This window comes from Stegodyphus dumicola, chromosome 5, assembly GCF_044657685.1.
Source record: "Stegodyphus dumicola isolate Sdum_Otavi_A_Nest chromosome 5, ASM4465768v1".
Classification (NCBI taxonomy): domain Eukaryota; kingdom Metazoa; phylum Arthropoda; class Arachnida; order Araneae; family Eresidae; genus Stegodyphus; species Stegodyphus dumicola.
Genome location: NC_140772.1, coordinates 83,555,168 through 83,569,250, shown reverse-complemented (window position 1 = coordinate 83,569,250; position 14,083 = coordinate 83,555,168). Strand labels below are relative to the sequence as shown.

The 14,083-nt window shown below is 29.9% G+C and overlaps 1 protein-coding gene across 1 annotated transcript in view; it reads left to right on the top strand.

Moving 5' to 3' along the window:
- Positions 1 to 14,083, top strand: part of Atg9 (autophagy-related protein 9) — a 176,581-nt gene that overhangs the window by 119,755 nt on the left and 42,743 nt on the right. The window contains exons 14-16 of the mRNA XM_085816830.1: positions 5,197 to 5,331; positions 5,663 to 5,842; positions 12,340 to 12,423. Of these exons, the coding sequence (XP_085672956.1) occupies positions 5,197 to 5,331; positions 5,663 to 5,842; positions 12,340 to 12,423 (399 nt within the window). The remainder of the gene's footprint in view (positions 1 to 5,196; positions 5,332 to 5,662; positions 5,843 to 12,339; positions 12,424 to 14,083) is intronic.

Sequence of the window (14,083 nt, the reverse complement as noted above, 5' to 3'; positions counted from 1 at the left end):
TTGTACAGTACAAAGTCCGTAATCCGGACTCGTTGAGACTTCGGCGATTCCGGATTAAGGGTTTTTCCAGATTATAGATCATCAATTTAAATCTGGTAAGATGGCATGCAGAAATTAAACAATTAAAAATATGAAACCATAATTTATGAAATAAAGAGCAGTTATGATCTAAAGGGTATCAAAATTTAAAAAAAAAAAAAAAAAAAAAAGCTTAATAAGCGCCAAGAATAATTCACTTGGTGAATTTCTCAATTTATAGCAACCTATTTTCCTTTCCTGTTTTTTGCTGCACATGAGTAAAAAACGGCCATCGTTTATATTATCAGATAATTTAAACAAAGTGCATAAACCACATTTGGTGTTATTGTTGCTTATAACAAATATGCCAAATTTCTAAACATGCCAGTATGTAAAGTCTTGTATATCTTAGGAAATTTTGAATAAAAAACTCTTAATTTTTTACTTGGTATGCTTAGAAATACATCTACTTTAAGATGATGGTAAAAATTTTATGGGTTATAATTCAAAATTGTTTCAAAAAATTTATAAAAATGATTTAAAAATAAATCTTAAAAAAGGGAGAAATATATTTGGATTAAGCATAAATTTTGAATTCTGGAAGAAGAAATCAAGTAAGTGTAATAAAAAAAAGAGATTAATGAATATATGTCATATTCAATTAACATTGAGGAGCTAATTTTTTATAAATCTACCTGTGCGATTTTTACAGAACTGGGCAGTTTGAATTGTAGAATTGAAATATGGAAAAAAAATTGCATGTCATTTTAGAAAAAGTCCAGTTTTTTGGTCAAAATATGTATATCAAAACAATGCTATGTATAAATTTAATACATATCCTAAGTTGAGCTTTCAAGACATAAAAAACACAAGTTAAATTTCATTGATCGGCTTAGTAGTACAGGAGATATAGAACTGTGCCCCCCCTTTTTGTGCAGTTTACAATGGTGAGATTGAAGATTTTTAAGTGCTTTCATCATTTAAAAAAAGAGTGAGAATCCTTTGGTTGACTGTGTCTGCACAAACTGAAGAAAACATCAGTTTTGTTTTGTGATGTGTTCACCATGGTTGTCATATTGTTGAGGACATAACTATGGTTACTTGCTTATCAAAGATTTACTAGTGCATTTTAGTGGAAGATCTTAACACCATTTAAACAAACATATTACTTATGTTAGCACATTTTCCGTTATCTTTGGCCCCCTTCCTCTACGGGAAAAAAAGGGGGGTTCATGGATGCAAAATATAATTTGCTTAAATGTTAGCTTAAAAAAATTAATGTTGCTGTAAGAAATTTTAATATGGCCCCCTTCCTTCATAGGAAGAAAGGAAGCATTTCGTGAATGTAAATATGATTAGCTTAAAATGTTATGCTTAAATGTTAGCTTAAAAAAATTAACATTATTGTAAGAAGTTTTAATATTATATTTCAGTAATAATTTTTTGAAAATTTACATAGTGTTTTATGCCATTTAATATAATTTATTATTATTATTCTTTGTTATATAAAAGTTTTCTTCAAGACTATTATCTGTTTCATAATTTCTACTGTGTAATGCTCAGATTTGCTGCTGTGCTCATTTTCAGTATTCATTTCATCTTTATCTTTGCTCAGCTCAAATTTTTCATTACATTTATCAATAGTTGATGAGTTTCTTCATTAGTTAAGCTTCTGTATTTTGTGTGTAAGATATTGGAGATGTATGTGTGTAAGATATGGAGAAGCAGATAGTTATTTTCTTCATGACTATGCACATATCTTTAATCATCATGAAAAGATTTTGCCATAAATGGTACTGAAGTGCTTCCATATTTATCCTGTTATTCATCTGAGTTAAGTCCTTACAATTTTTACTCCATTCCACTGATGAAACAAAATCTGCAAAGAAATTTATGTTAAGCGATCGAGTAAAAGAAGATCAAAGCATTAATTAAAAGTAACATTAAGAATGGTTGGAAAAAGCTGGCCTAAAGCAGTGCTTCTAGAAGCTGTATAAATGCTAGCAGGAATTTATCATCATACAATGGAATTATTTTGAAAGTGTCTCTGTATACATATATATATATATATCAGAGATAACTTTTTTCTTTAAAATGTATCGGGATCTAATTAAAATCTTGGTATTTAATACATTTACACTTGTGTGTTTTTTATTAAGTTACGATGGGGAAGAGGGTGTTGAACCAATGTGATATTTTATTAATCATATTTATTAACTGAAAAGCAGCAACAGAAGAAGTACAGTAATGATAAGATAATTTTATTATCTTATCATTAATCTGATATCTTTGCCTGCTTGTCTCCAGTCAAACATTCATAATTTGGTGTGTAGCAAACAAAGGTAAATGATTGTGAATCTTCAGTAAGGGAATTAGTAAATATTAAACAATGATAGTTGCCATTAGCATTAAATATGAAAAGCTGATTCACATAAGCATGTAGATCTAAAAAAAGAGTTTTGCTACATGCATATTTTGCTATATAAATGCATATGTACATATATACCAAAACAATATATTCACTATGTTTAGTCATATTCGGATACTTTTCTTGATTGATGTATTTCTTAAAATTTTCATGAAGTTCTCTTGTTTGTAAGGTGGGATCAGTTTGGAGTGTTATGATTTCATTTTCTATTCCCCCTCCCATTGTTAAATGTGTAAAAACATTTTGAGGTGCTATGTTTTGCATATAAATCCTTTTTAAAATAAAAAGACAGATAACTATCCAACAACATTTTCATAATCAACAAGTCTGACCTCATAATCTTTAGCCACTCTTCATAAATTCTGCAACATATTTTTCAGTGCTATAATTATAATTTTGATGTTTTTGTAGGTGATTGGGCATATTTGGAAAGTAATTCAAACTGTATTATAGAAGATATGTTAGCATATTAAATTCTGTTTTGTATATGTTAATGCTTCTAATAATTTCAGTTCGGGCACAGCCCGCGAAAAACCGCTGAACACTGGTAGTTCGGACCAATTTTCGAATCCAGACGAACAAGCCGGCACCATGATTGTTCTCGTGATTTTCCGCATGTGTAATGTGTATGCAGTATCTTGTGGATGAATATGTGAATAAAGCTGGCGCAGCCCGTGAAAAACCGCTGAAAACTGGTAGTTTGGTCCGACTTTCGATCCCGGTGAGCGGGCTGACTGCATGGGTGTTTTCATGATTTTCCGCATGTGTAATGTTTATGCAGTATCTTTTTGATGGATACGCGAAAAAAGCGGGCGCAGCCCGGGTAAAATCGCTGAACACTGGTAGTTCGGACCAACTTTCAAATAAAGGCGGACGGGCTGGCTCTATGGGTGTTTTCGTGATTTTCCGCATGTGTGTCATGTGTGCAGTATATTGTGGATGCATACTTCAATAAAGTGTGCGCAGCCCACTCAAAACCGCTGGACACTGGTAGTTCGTTCCAACTTTCGAATCCCGGGCAGCGGGCTGGGTGCATGGGGGTTTTCATGATTCTTTGCATGTGTATCGTGTATGCAGTATCTTTAAGATGCATGCATGAATAAAGCGGACGCAGCCCTCGCAAAACCACTCTAAACACTGGCAGTTCGGTCCAACTTTCGAATACCGGCGAAATTACAATGGGAACTCATGAACAATGAAAAGCGGGCTTGCCCGCTAGTGCTTCTAATAATTTCAGTTGTTGTCTTGTTTTTCATCCTTGCAATTCTAAATTTTAATTACTTAATTTTGATGTAAAATCTATAAGAAACATGAACCACTAAGCCAAGGTTCCTTATTTAAATTTGCACTATCTTCATCCTTACTGTTCAGGAAAATTATTTTTCTTGCTTAAAAATTCCCCAAATTTTGCAGAAATTTGCATCTATACTTAGCCACCTTACATGAGTTGTAATAATAATTCTGGCTGTCTTTCTTAAAGTTGCAATTGGAAGGAATACCATTTAAAAAAAAAAAAAAAAAAACTTTCTTTAATAGAATTAGTAATTGTAAATGCTGTGTTCATTATTTCTTTTGTATTTAATCTTTTGCTGCCTGACACTTGTTGGTAAATTATGTAGTGTTAGCTCACAAACTTTGGAATGTCATCATTTTGACATTTGAGTTATAAATCATTTTGTGTTTTCTATTATTGCTACTGCTCCATCTTGATGTTATGAAACTAATTTAAAAGAGGTAGTTTGAAATCAGTGAAGAGGTTTTTAAAGCTACACCTTTAGCGTCCTCCCCTGAGAAATCATAACCAACAATTCTTCTTTACAATTTTTAAAAACCCTATGAATAAAAATAAACAATTGTGCTGTATCACTAAAATGTGTTAATTTGTCAAATTGAAAGGGGGGGGAAAGTATCTGTTAATGTTGTTATATATCTGTGTTCTTATATTTTTACTTATTTACTTTCAAGATAGCTGCAGATCTGTATTTGCAGCAATTCCACTTTTGTTCCTAAAATTATTAAAAAGAGAATCTGACATTTTGAAGAAATTTTCTTTTGTAAATTCCTTGTTGGAAAACGGTATACTTTGTACGGAAAATGGTATATTTTTGCTAACATATGGCTTACTTTGAATAATGCCCTAGTCATGATACATTATTTCAGTAGGTCATCGTTATTTCAAAAACTTTAAGCCCAGATTGGCAGAACAGCCTTAATTTTACTTATCTGACCTTTCTCTCTGTTTTAATACATCCATTTTGAGTGTGAATTTGTTGAACTTTTAATTCATCTTTAAAATGCCTACTTTTATTTTTTCTCATTTTGTGGATAAACTGTGTGATATTTGTTATGTAGAGGTCAAAAATGCCTCTTTAGATTACCCTTTTTATTAACAGCTGCAAAAACATCACATATTACTGTAACATTTATCACTCATCATTATAAAGAAGTGATCAATTTTCTGTTTCTACATGAAAATGATAATTCTATTAGGGTTAGGCTTGCTACATAATTTAATGGGTTATTTTAATGAACTTATTTTTGATTTGCACAGCTATATTTGAAAGATGTTAATACTTATAGACCAATGGATTTTTAGATAAATTTCTGTAATTAAGTTTGTTCATAATGAATATCATATTCAATGTGTGTGTACTTTCCTCTTCTCTTAAAGTAATGGAAGATTGTATTTTTGAATTATTTTATCTTTTATATATTTAAAAAAAAGTGCTAACGGTATATTGCATTTTCAGAATGCAGTATTCCTACCTAATCAGCTGATGCAAAAGATGATAGCAGATGTTCATTATGTGCCAGATCACTTCAAAAAATTGGCTCATACGTCCATTGTTAGAGATGAATTAAGTCATCTTTTCCAATATAAATTTGTAAGTGTAAATCTGTTAATAATTTTTCTTTGTTCAAATTTAGGTAAGTAAATTTTTTCTCACATTTTATTGATATTCTGAATACTGACATACAAATAATTTCCTTTATCTCTTAAAAGATGATTGATCTATTTTATGAGTACAGATTTTCGTAATAAATATGAGTTATGTCTTTTATGTGTATACTGTTAATTTAACCTATTTTGCAGCAGGATTTACTGTTTAGAGTAATGGAGTTTCTTAAATTTAAGTTTAAATGTTGGTTTTATTTTTTTTAAAGTTATATATCCATGTGTTATATTTAATTTACAAAAAATATTTTTATTTGCAGACCTATCTTTTAGAAGAATTGTTTAGTCCTTTAATTACTCCTTATATACTTATATTTCATCTGCGACATAGAGCTTTAGATATTGTGGACTTTTTTCGAAGTTTTACTGTGGATGTTGCAGGAGTTGGGGATGTTTGTTCATTTTCCTTAATGGATGTAACAAAACATGGCAATCACAATGTAAGTTTCTGATTTTTGTTGTTAGTATATTGTATCATTTTAATTTTGTAAATTTGATTAGGATGGTAAAGGTTTAAATAAGAATATTTATGTGTCTATGTGTGAATAGAATATTAAGAGTTTTTTTATCGAAATATTGTTTCTATATGTGTAAATTGATTTAGAAGTAGTTAGGATCCTGAATTGTGCTCCCCAGTAGTATTGAGAAAGAAATTGATTGCATCAAGAGAAAGAAAATTTTCTTCAAAGATATATCATTAAAACATAAACAGATAGAGGATGAAATGGAGACTAGTGGGAGCATTGATTTGCTTACTGAAACAAGAAAGATACTAAAGAGAAGAAAATTGATGTAAATTAGCTAAAATATCTTGAAAATTTCTGAATTAAAGAGATGAATAACTATTTAATTATATGTTTTTGCTACGAAGCATACATATTTTATAGCTTTTTTCATGTAATTATCATAATATTTTTATAGAATCAATATCATAAAGTACATGCTTAATTATCTATATTTCAAATTGTAAAATGTTCTTAAATTTTGACTTGACTAGTGTTTCTTAACAGGTATTTTTTAGAAATTACGTAAATATATAATCACTCGGGAAACTATGTATATAAGCATTTGCAGTTAATTGCTCACCCTTAGACGTTTTCTCTGCGTGTTAAGATGAGTTATTGTTTTTCCTTAATCCTTACTGTGGATGTAAGATACAGCACAAAAGTGTAAAAAATAACTTAAACTTTATTCCTTACAGTTAATGATACTTAAATAATATAAAACAGCTTACCACATCTGGTGCTTCAATGGCTTATTTGAACTGTATCTTAACTGAATTTAATTAACACAACAACTGTACGTGAAGCTATATACTTACTGGGTCAGACAAATGAAGTACGTTTAACTTTCAACATATATCAATCTTGTCAGTGATGTGTTCATATCTATTCAGATCAGTGCCCCTTTCTCTCTCTCTTAGCAAGTAGCAATGGTGGCAACAGCCAAGCTTCTGTTACGAATCATGCTGGTTATGATTTTACTTCTCATTTTAATCTGTGCCTCTTGACATAAAATTCGCATAAACTTCTGGACTGAACTAGTATCTGACGCAACGAGGGATTTAAAAAAGGGGGAAAAATCAACATTAAATTAGTTGTTAGTAAAACTGAAATGTCACTTATTAAAAATGTAGGATTATAATAAGTGTAAAACATTAAGTATAAATTTTGGAGGAATTTTGTAATTTAATGCTAATTACTTTGATAAATATTACAAAGTTAATTTTATTCTCAAATTTGTTTAAATATTACAAATTTAATTTTGTTCTCGAATTTGTTTTGTAGCTATATTAAGTGTTAAATTATGTTTAATAATAATGAGTCCTACTTTTAGACTTATTTTATTCTTAGAATGAATGGTATTACAAAAATGAAGTTCAGGTACAGATAATAGCTTTAGTTTATTGATTTCCCTTTGCTGATAGGTCCTGAATTTTTTTTTCATTAATTATCCTTAAATTACTTAATTTTTGTGTGCAGAAATGCATACAAAACCCTGAAGAAGTTTGAATGCGAAAATTAGCAATACAGAATTTTAAAAATTCATTTTTTCTTCATGTATCTTGGAAAAAAAAATTCATTTTATTGTATTTCATAGCTATTACATTTTCTTACAAGTCATAATTGATTTGGCAGTCCCTGCATTATGTTGGTTGATTAGTCCTGTTATTTTAAAATAGAAACAAGAATGATTTTATCTTAGAAAGTAAAACATATAGAACCTATATATAGACTGTAAAAATTAGATTTTTTCCAATAAATAATGAACAAAATTGTATATGCAAAAGAAAAATTTGGAAGAAATGAATGTGTCATGAATGTTTGCGAATAATTGGTGAGAGAGCAAAGAAGCTCTATTGCTTTATAATTTCGTTATAGTAGTTTGTATAATATGAAAATAACTTTTAAATAATCTAAAAAACTAGAAAAGCCACATCTTATTTAATTGCATTATTCAGTTTATTGCAGTTAATTGGAACCAAAACTTATTGTATCTCAAAATGTATACTGCGGAAAAAAAAAAAAAAAAAAGTAACAGTTCTATATCTCCCATTCTACTGGGCTGAGGGACAAAATTCAACTTGCATTTTTCATGTCTCGAAAGTGCGACTTAAGTATGTATTAGATTTATATAAAGCATTGTTCTAATATAAGTATTTTGATACAAAATCGGACTTTTTCTGAAATGACATGCCAATTTTTTACCGTATTTCGATTCTAGGATTCAAATTATGCCAAACTGCCAAGTTTTGTAAAAATCACACGAGTTGTTTATAAAAAAATTAGCTTTCAAAATTTTATCTCCTCAGTGTTAATTGAATTTGATATATATTTATTATTATCGCTTTTTTTAATTAATCTTATTTGATTTTTTCTTAAATGTTTCGAGATTAGGTTCATTCTAAATAAAATTCGCCTATTTTTATGATTTATTTTTAAAATCTGTATTTTTAAATAATTTTTATAAATTTTTCAAAAAAATGGTGAGTTATAATCTATAAAATTTTTACCATCATTTTAAAATACAGTACAAAGTCTTTAATCCGGAATGATCTATAATCCAGACCTCAAAGCTACAAACTTTCTGCGTATGCGTAGCGTTTACGCATGCGCATAATACCTTTACGCATGCACGTTGAATGTATAACGGACGGTATAAGCTAGGCTAAAATTATCTAATTATCTATTTCAGTTAATATTGCAGATTGCATTGTTCCTTAATCTTCTAATTGGATCCGGCTTATTATTTTTTGCTGACTATTTAAGTAGACTATTTTGCAGAGCAATTTTATAAAAAGTAAGCTTGAAATTTCGATTATGTCAAAAAGAGTTTCCGATTCTGGAGTTGCCGAAGGATCTACATGTTTCAATGTCCATCAAACAAAAAGTAGAATTGCTGCGAAAAATGGATAAAGGCATGAAGAAAGTTACAGAGAGGTTAGTGAAAACGAAAAAATTTCGATTGACAAGTTAGTCGGTATTCTCGGCACAGCAATTTCAAGACTTGAACAGCGGAAATTTGTAAGAAATTATGTCTGTTTATAGAATTAAAGAGAAAATATTAGTACATAAAACGAAGCAACTTAAACAACTTACATTGAAAAAAAAAATGTTTAATAAAGTAAACAAATAAATATTAAGCTTTTTTTTTTTTTGTAAATTTTGATACCCTTTAGAACATAATTGCTCGTTATTTCATAAATTACGATGTCATATTTTTAATTTTATAATTTCTGCATGGCATCTTACCAGATTTAAATTGATGATCTATAATCCGGAAAGACCCCTAATCCGGAATCGATGAAGTCTCAACGAGTCCTGATTAAAGACTTTGTACTGTATATGTATTTAAGCGTGCGTGCAAAACTGTATGTGTATTTAAGCATGCATGCAAAAAATTACAATTTTTTATTCAAAATTTCCGAAGATATAGATGAATTTATATATTGGTGCGTTTTGAAATTTGGCATATTTGTTGAGAGTGACAATAACATCAAATGTGGTTTAGGCACTTTGTTAAAGTTATTTGAAAGTAGAAACAATGTGACTTTTTTTTCCGCTTATGCACAATGTAAAAAGCTAGGAACACTGTGACTTTTTTTCCTGTCCGTGCGCAATGGAAAGGAAAGGAAAATAGGTTGTGATATATTAAGAAGTTCACCAAATGAATTTTTCTGGGCACAACCTGAAAAAATTGTGCCAAGATAAATTTTTTAATTTCTCCATAAATATCACACCAAATTGTACAAAATTTAATATCTAGGCATGATTGAGTCATAGAATCGAAATGTGGAAAAAAAAATTGCCATGTTATTTTAGAAAAGTCTGATTTTGTGTCAAAATACCTATGTTAGAACAATGCTATATATAAATCTAATATATATCCTAAGTCGTGCTTTCGAGACATGAAAAACTAAATTTGAATTTTGACAATCGGCCCAGTAGATTTGGGAGATATAAGCTTGTCCCCCCTTTTTTTGCCGCATTAAAATTTTGGAAATTTAACTCTTGTTTTTATTCATTAGCTCCTCCTGAAGATTCAACAAATAAACCATTGCATTGAGAACAATAAACAATTGTATCACTTTAAATCTGAAAAAAGTATTGAAATTATTCTGCAGAGTGCCATCAAACCCCCCCCCCCCCCCTCAGTGCGCTTTCGCTTTTGAGACATAGGAAACACAATTTGAATTTTGTCAGTTGGCCCAGTAGAACGGGAGATATAGAACTGTCTCCCCTTTTTTTTACTCCATGTACCTGTACGCAATACGTATGTTAATTATTGCCTGTTTTGGTCAGAAAAAAAAAATTAAGTTTTAAAACTCTGTTTTTAACAATTAAGCGTTTTTTAAAAATTTCTCTTTCAAGTAAGTGATTTCTCTCTTCAACTAATTTTGTTTATTTTTTACAGTATCATTCCCATCTCCTTAAAAATGTCCCCCCTTTAGTTTGTAAGTAGTAATATAATTTGTGAATGTAATAAGTTATTACATTCACAAAGGTTAAGTTACCCATCTGTGAATTAAAATTGTGAAAGTATCGGTTTTTAAGAAAGCTTCCCGCCATCGCAAATATCATCTGCGCAAACAATTTGCGTTGCTGTGTTAAATCATATTTTGTCAAATTATTTTTGGCATTTGAAAGAAAGAGCGTCGCTTTAGAATAATGTGTTCTGAAATTTGCAAAAAAATATCATTATCATTAAGTAAAATGTGTCTGAAATGGAACTATCATGCTACCAGAATAGAACCATGATTTATTTCCTGTTCTGTTGCAAAAATTCAGCTACAGAATATCTCCAAATCATGTGTACATCTTTAGGTGCTAATATTGTATCATATGACACTGTGAAAATTTGCTACCGAAAGTTTGAAAACAAGGACTATGATATTCAAGAAGCAGAGCACTCTTACCATCATACTGATCAGTTGATGAGGCCCGACTGCTTGAACTTGTGGAAGAAGATCAGTATGCAACCACTCGAAATCTTGCTAAGGAATTTAATGTTAGTGGCATGTCCATTAGTCATGCTATGCATCGCATAAACTTGACATAGGAATTCAATCACTGGGTGCTGCATCATCTGACTCAAGTAGGCAAGGACAGACATGTTTAGGCCTGCGCTAATCTGCACAAATATCAGCACAAGGACAAAATTCTGAACCAGATTAGTCATTTGTAAAGAAAAGTGGATTTACTTCAACAACACAGGCGAAAAGTTGGTTGGTCTGTGCCTGATGAGCCCGTGGCAGTGTCGCAAAGTGCAGTATGAGTAACAAAAATATCATGCCTTGTATCTTGTGGGATTGCTGTGTTATTATCCACAAAGAATATCTAGAAAAAGGTAAAGTAAGGTGTGCAGTGAGATGCTAGTCTGTGCTGATGCTGCTATTAAGGAAAAACATCGAATTGAGTTCCGGCACTAAAAGGTAATGTTCCATCAAGATTATGCAAGACCACATGTGTCTGCATTCACTAGACTGTCTACCCACTTGGACTCAGTACAGATTTGAATAGGATATTTTGCCATACACACCATATAGCCCCAACACCGTTCCTTTGGACTTCTACATTTTTACATACCTGCAGCTCCATCTTGCTGGTGCTATCTTCCATTCTGTACAAGATGTCCAAAACGAGGTTGATCTGTTTTTGGACTCGCGGGCATCAAGTTTCTGGGCCGAAGAAAACTTTTGTTACAACCAGTTAACTTCTCATAATTTCTTAATGATTAGTTTGGCACTGAGTATTTATGGGATTCAAAATTATATATATATATATATATATTTCAATAGTATGTATTAATTCCACTGAAGATTTGTTTTGGATTTCAAAACATGGAAAAAAAAAAAAAAAAAATTCAGGTGAGACTTTGCCATTTTTCTTCCTATAAGGGAATGTATTTGATGCTTAATATATATAGTACAACCTAAAAGTTCAAAATATTAAAGTATTTCATTTCTAACATTTGGCACTTCATGGTGCAGTTAAATTCTTTATATTCTGTAATGTGCTAATATACTTATTATTTTGTAGCAACTGAGAAAGAAAGATCTATGCTATAATGGTTGGAATTCAAAATGACCTGTAATATGTTTAGTTTTTTTTAAGAAGTAGTTTAGAATTATAAGAATGACCAATTTATTATGTGTATTTTTTACTATGGAAATTTTTATTCAACTATTTCAAAGATGGAAACATTTTAAATATAGTGGAATGGTTATGTATATGCAATAATGATGTTAAAATGTGCAAAAATCAAATAGGTTTGAGTATTATTTTTATATTAGTGCATCATCTAATCATCAATCTCTCTAAAGTACAGAATAAGTAATTAATCATTACACTTACAGTTTATATTTAAAGTTGCTGTTAGTTTAGAAATACATTTTCAATTTTATCCCAAAAATTGTTTCTAATTTTTTATATTTCAGTGGCTGAGTCAAGGGCATACTAAAGCAGATCAGTACCAACAAGCAGAAGATGGGAAAACTGAACTTTCTTTGATTCATTTTACGGTATAGTTAATTTCAGCAATTTTTTTTAATATTTATTGCTAATTTAAATTTAAGTTTTAATTTTGTATTCATTAAGATAAAAACCTTAATAACAGAAAAAGTTTGACTTCTAAATAACCAGAAAAAAAGGTCGTTATTTTTATTTGAAGAACTAACCTTGTTCTGTGTAATTTTTTCAAATAACAGTTTTTGCCAGTGAAAGTAAAGGAATAGCTGTTCCTTGGCACTTGACTCTTTGTGCTTAAAATTTAAAAAATCAAAGGCATAGTAATTAATCTGCTAATTATTGTAAAGGAAAATTTATTTATGTATTAGATTTCTCTTGAAATGTTCCATGTAATAGCATTACTATTTAATGATAATTTTTTATCATATTGGTTTAAATCTGAATAATTATTTTTAATTAATCAAACAAAATTATAAAGAGGGTACATGTCTATCATGCCATCTTCCTGAATTTTGTATTTAAAAGCAAAGTAGAACTGTTAGCTATTAAGTTTGCTTTCTTTATATTACTAGAATTTTAAATATAATTAGTAGTTTCATTTATTACATAAAAAATGGTCTAAAAATTAAGCTGAATGTTTTAAAATTATTATTTTGTGTATTAATGTAATTGAACAATGGTGCTTAATAATTTTACAAATTCTATTTTTATCATAAGAAAATATTATTTCAATCTAGATCAGGTTAGTAATTTTGAGTAATTTTTATTTATAAGTGTGTATTTTGTAGCTAAATGTTTTACAACAGAATGAATTATCATTTTAGAACTCTGGGTGACTTTACTTTTTACTAGATGCTTCATTTTATTTTTTCCTACCTTCAAAAGTTTATTGTAGGACTTAAACTATGTAAGACAAACTAATAAATGGTCTGATTTGAATTTCAGAATGACCATATTAAATTGAAATTATATGTTATTTTTTTTATATAGCACTGCAAATGTTCTCTGTATTTAGCTATGAGTTTCTGTATTTCAGCAATACAGAAATTGGTTGGTTGTGCCTTGGAATTGTTGGAAACTGCTCAAATCACTTCATCAACAGCAACATTTTGCTTTTAAATATTTCTCATAGAGCCAGAAAGGTGAAAATCGCTCAGAGTAAGTCAGGATTGGCATTCATTACAACTCATCAATGCCTTGGTTTTGGTGTTGTCATTTGCAGAATGACTGTTTTTCATTGGACAATTCCATTATGTTTCTTATGAATGACCATCTAAACTTTATCAGAAAGTATTGCAGAGTAGTACTCATGTTCAGAAGCTTTACGAATTCACTTGTTATACCATTTTCCAGCTGACCTTTGGAGTATGATGAATTTCATGGAAGTCAGAAGTTGAATGTGCTACTGTTTGTCTGTCCTTTAAAATGCTTGACAATCTAGAGATGACTGTCAGCAAGTTTCAACTGTCTTTTTACAAAAAATTTCATGACTCTATTTCTATACAACCTTATTTTAGTCCTGCACTTGAGACAAACAGCTGGATGCCACCTTGAACAGTGCAGTGCAAGAAAATAGCTGTTAATGTTAACTTCCGTCACAATATATAAGGTTCACATTGTTCATTATGAAATAGTTATTACTAAACTTTAAAACTTTCATTTTTGGGTTAGCTAGAAAAAATCCAGACATTCATTGGATTCACTTTATATGTA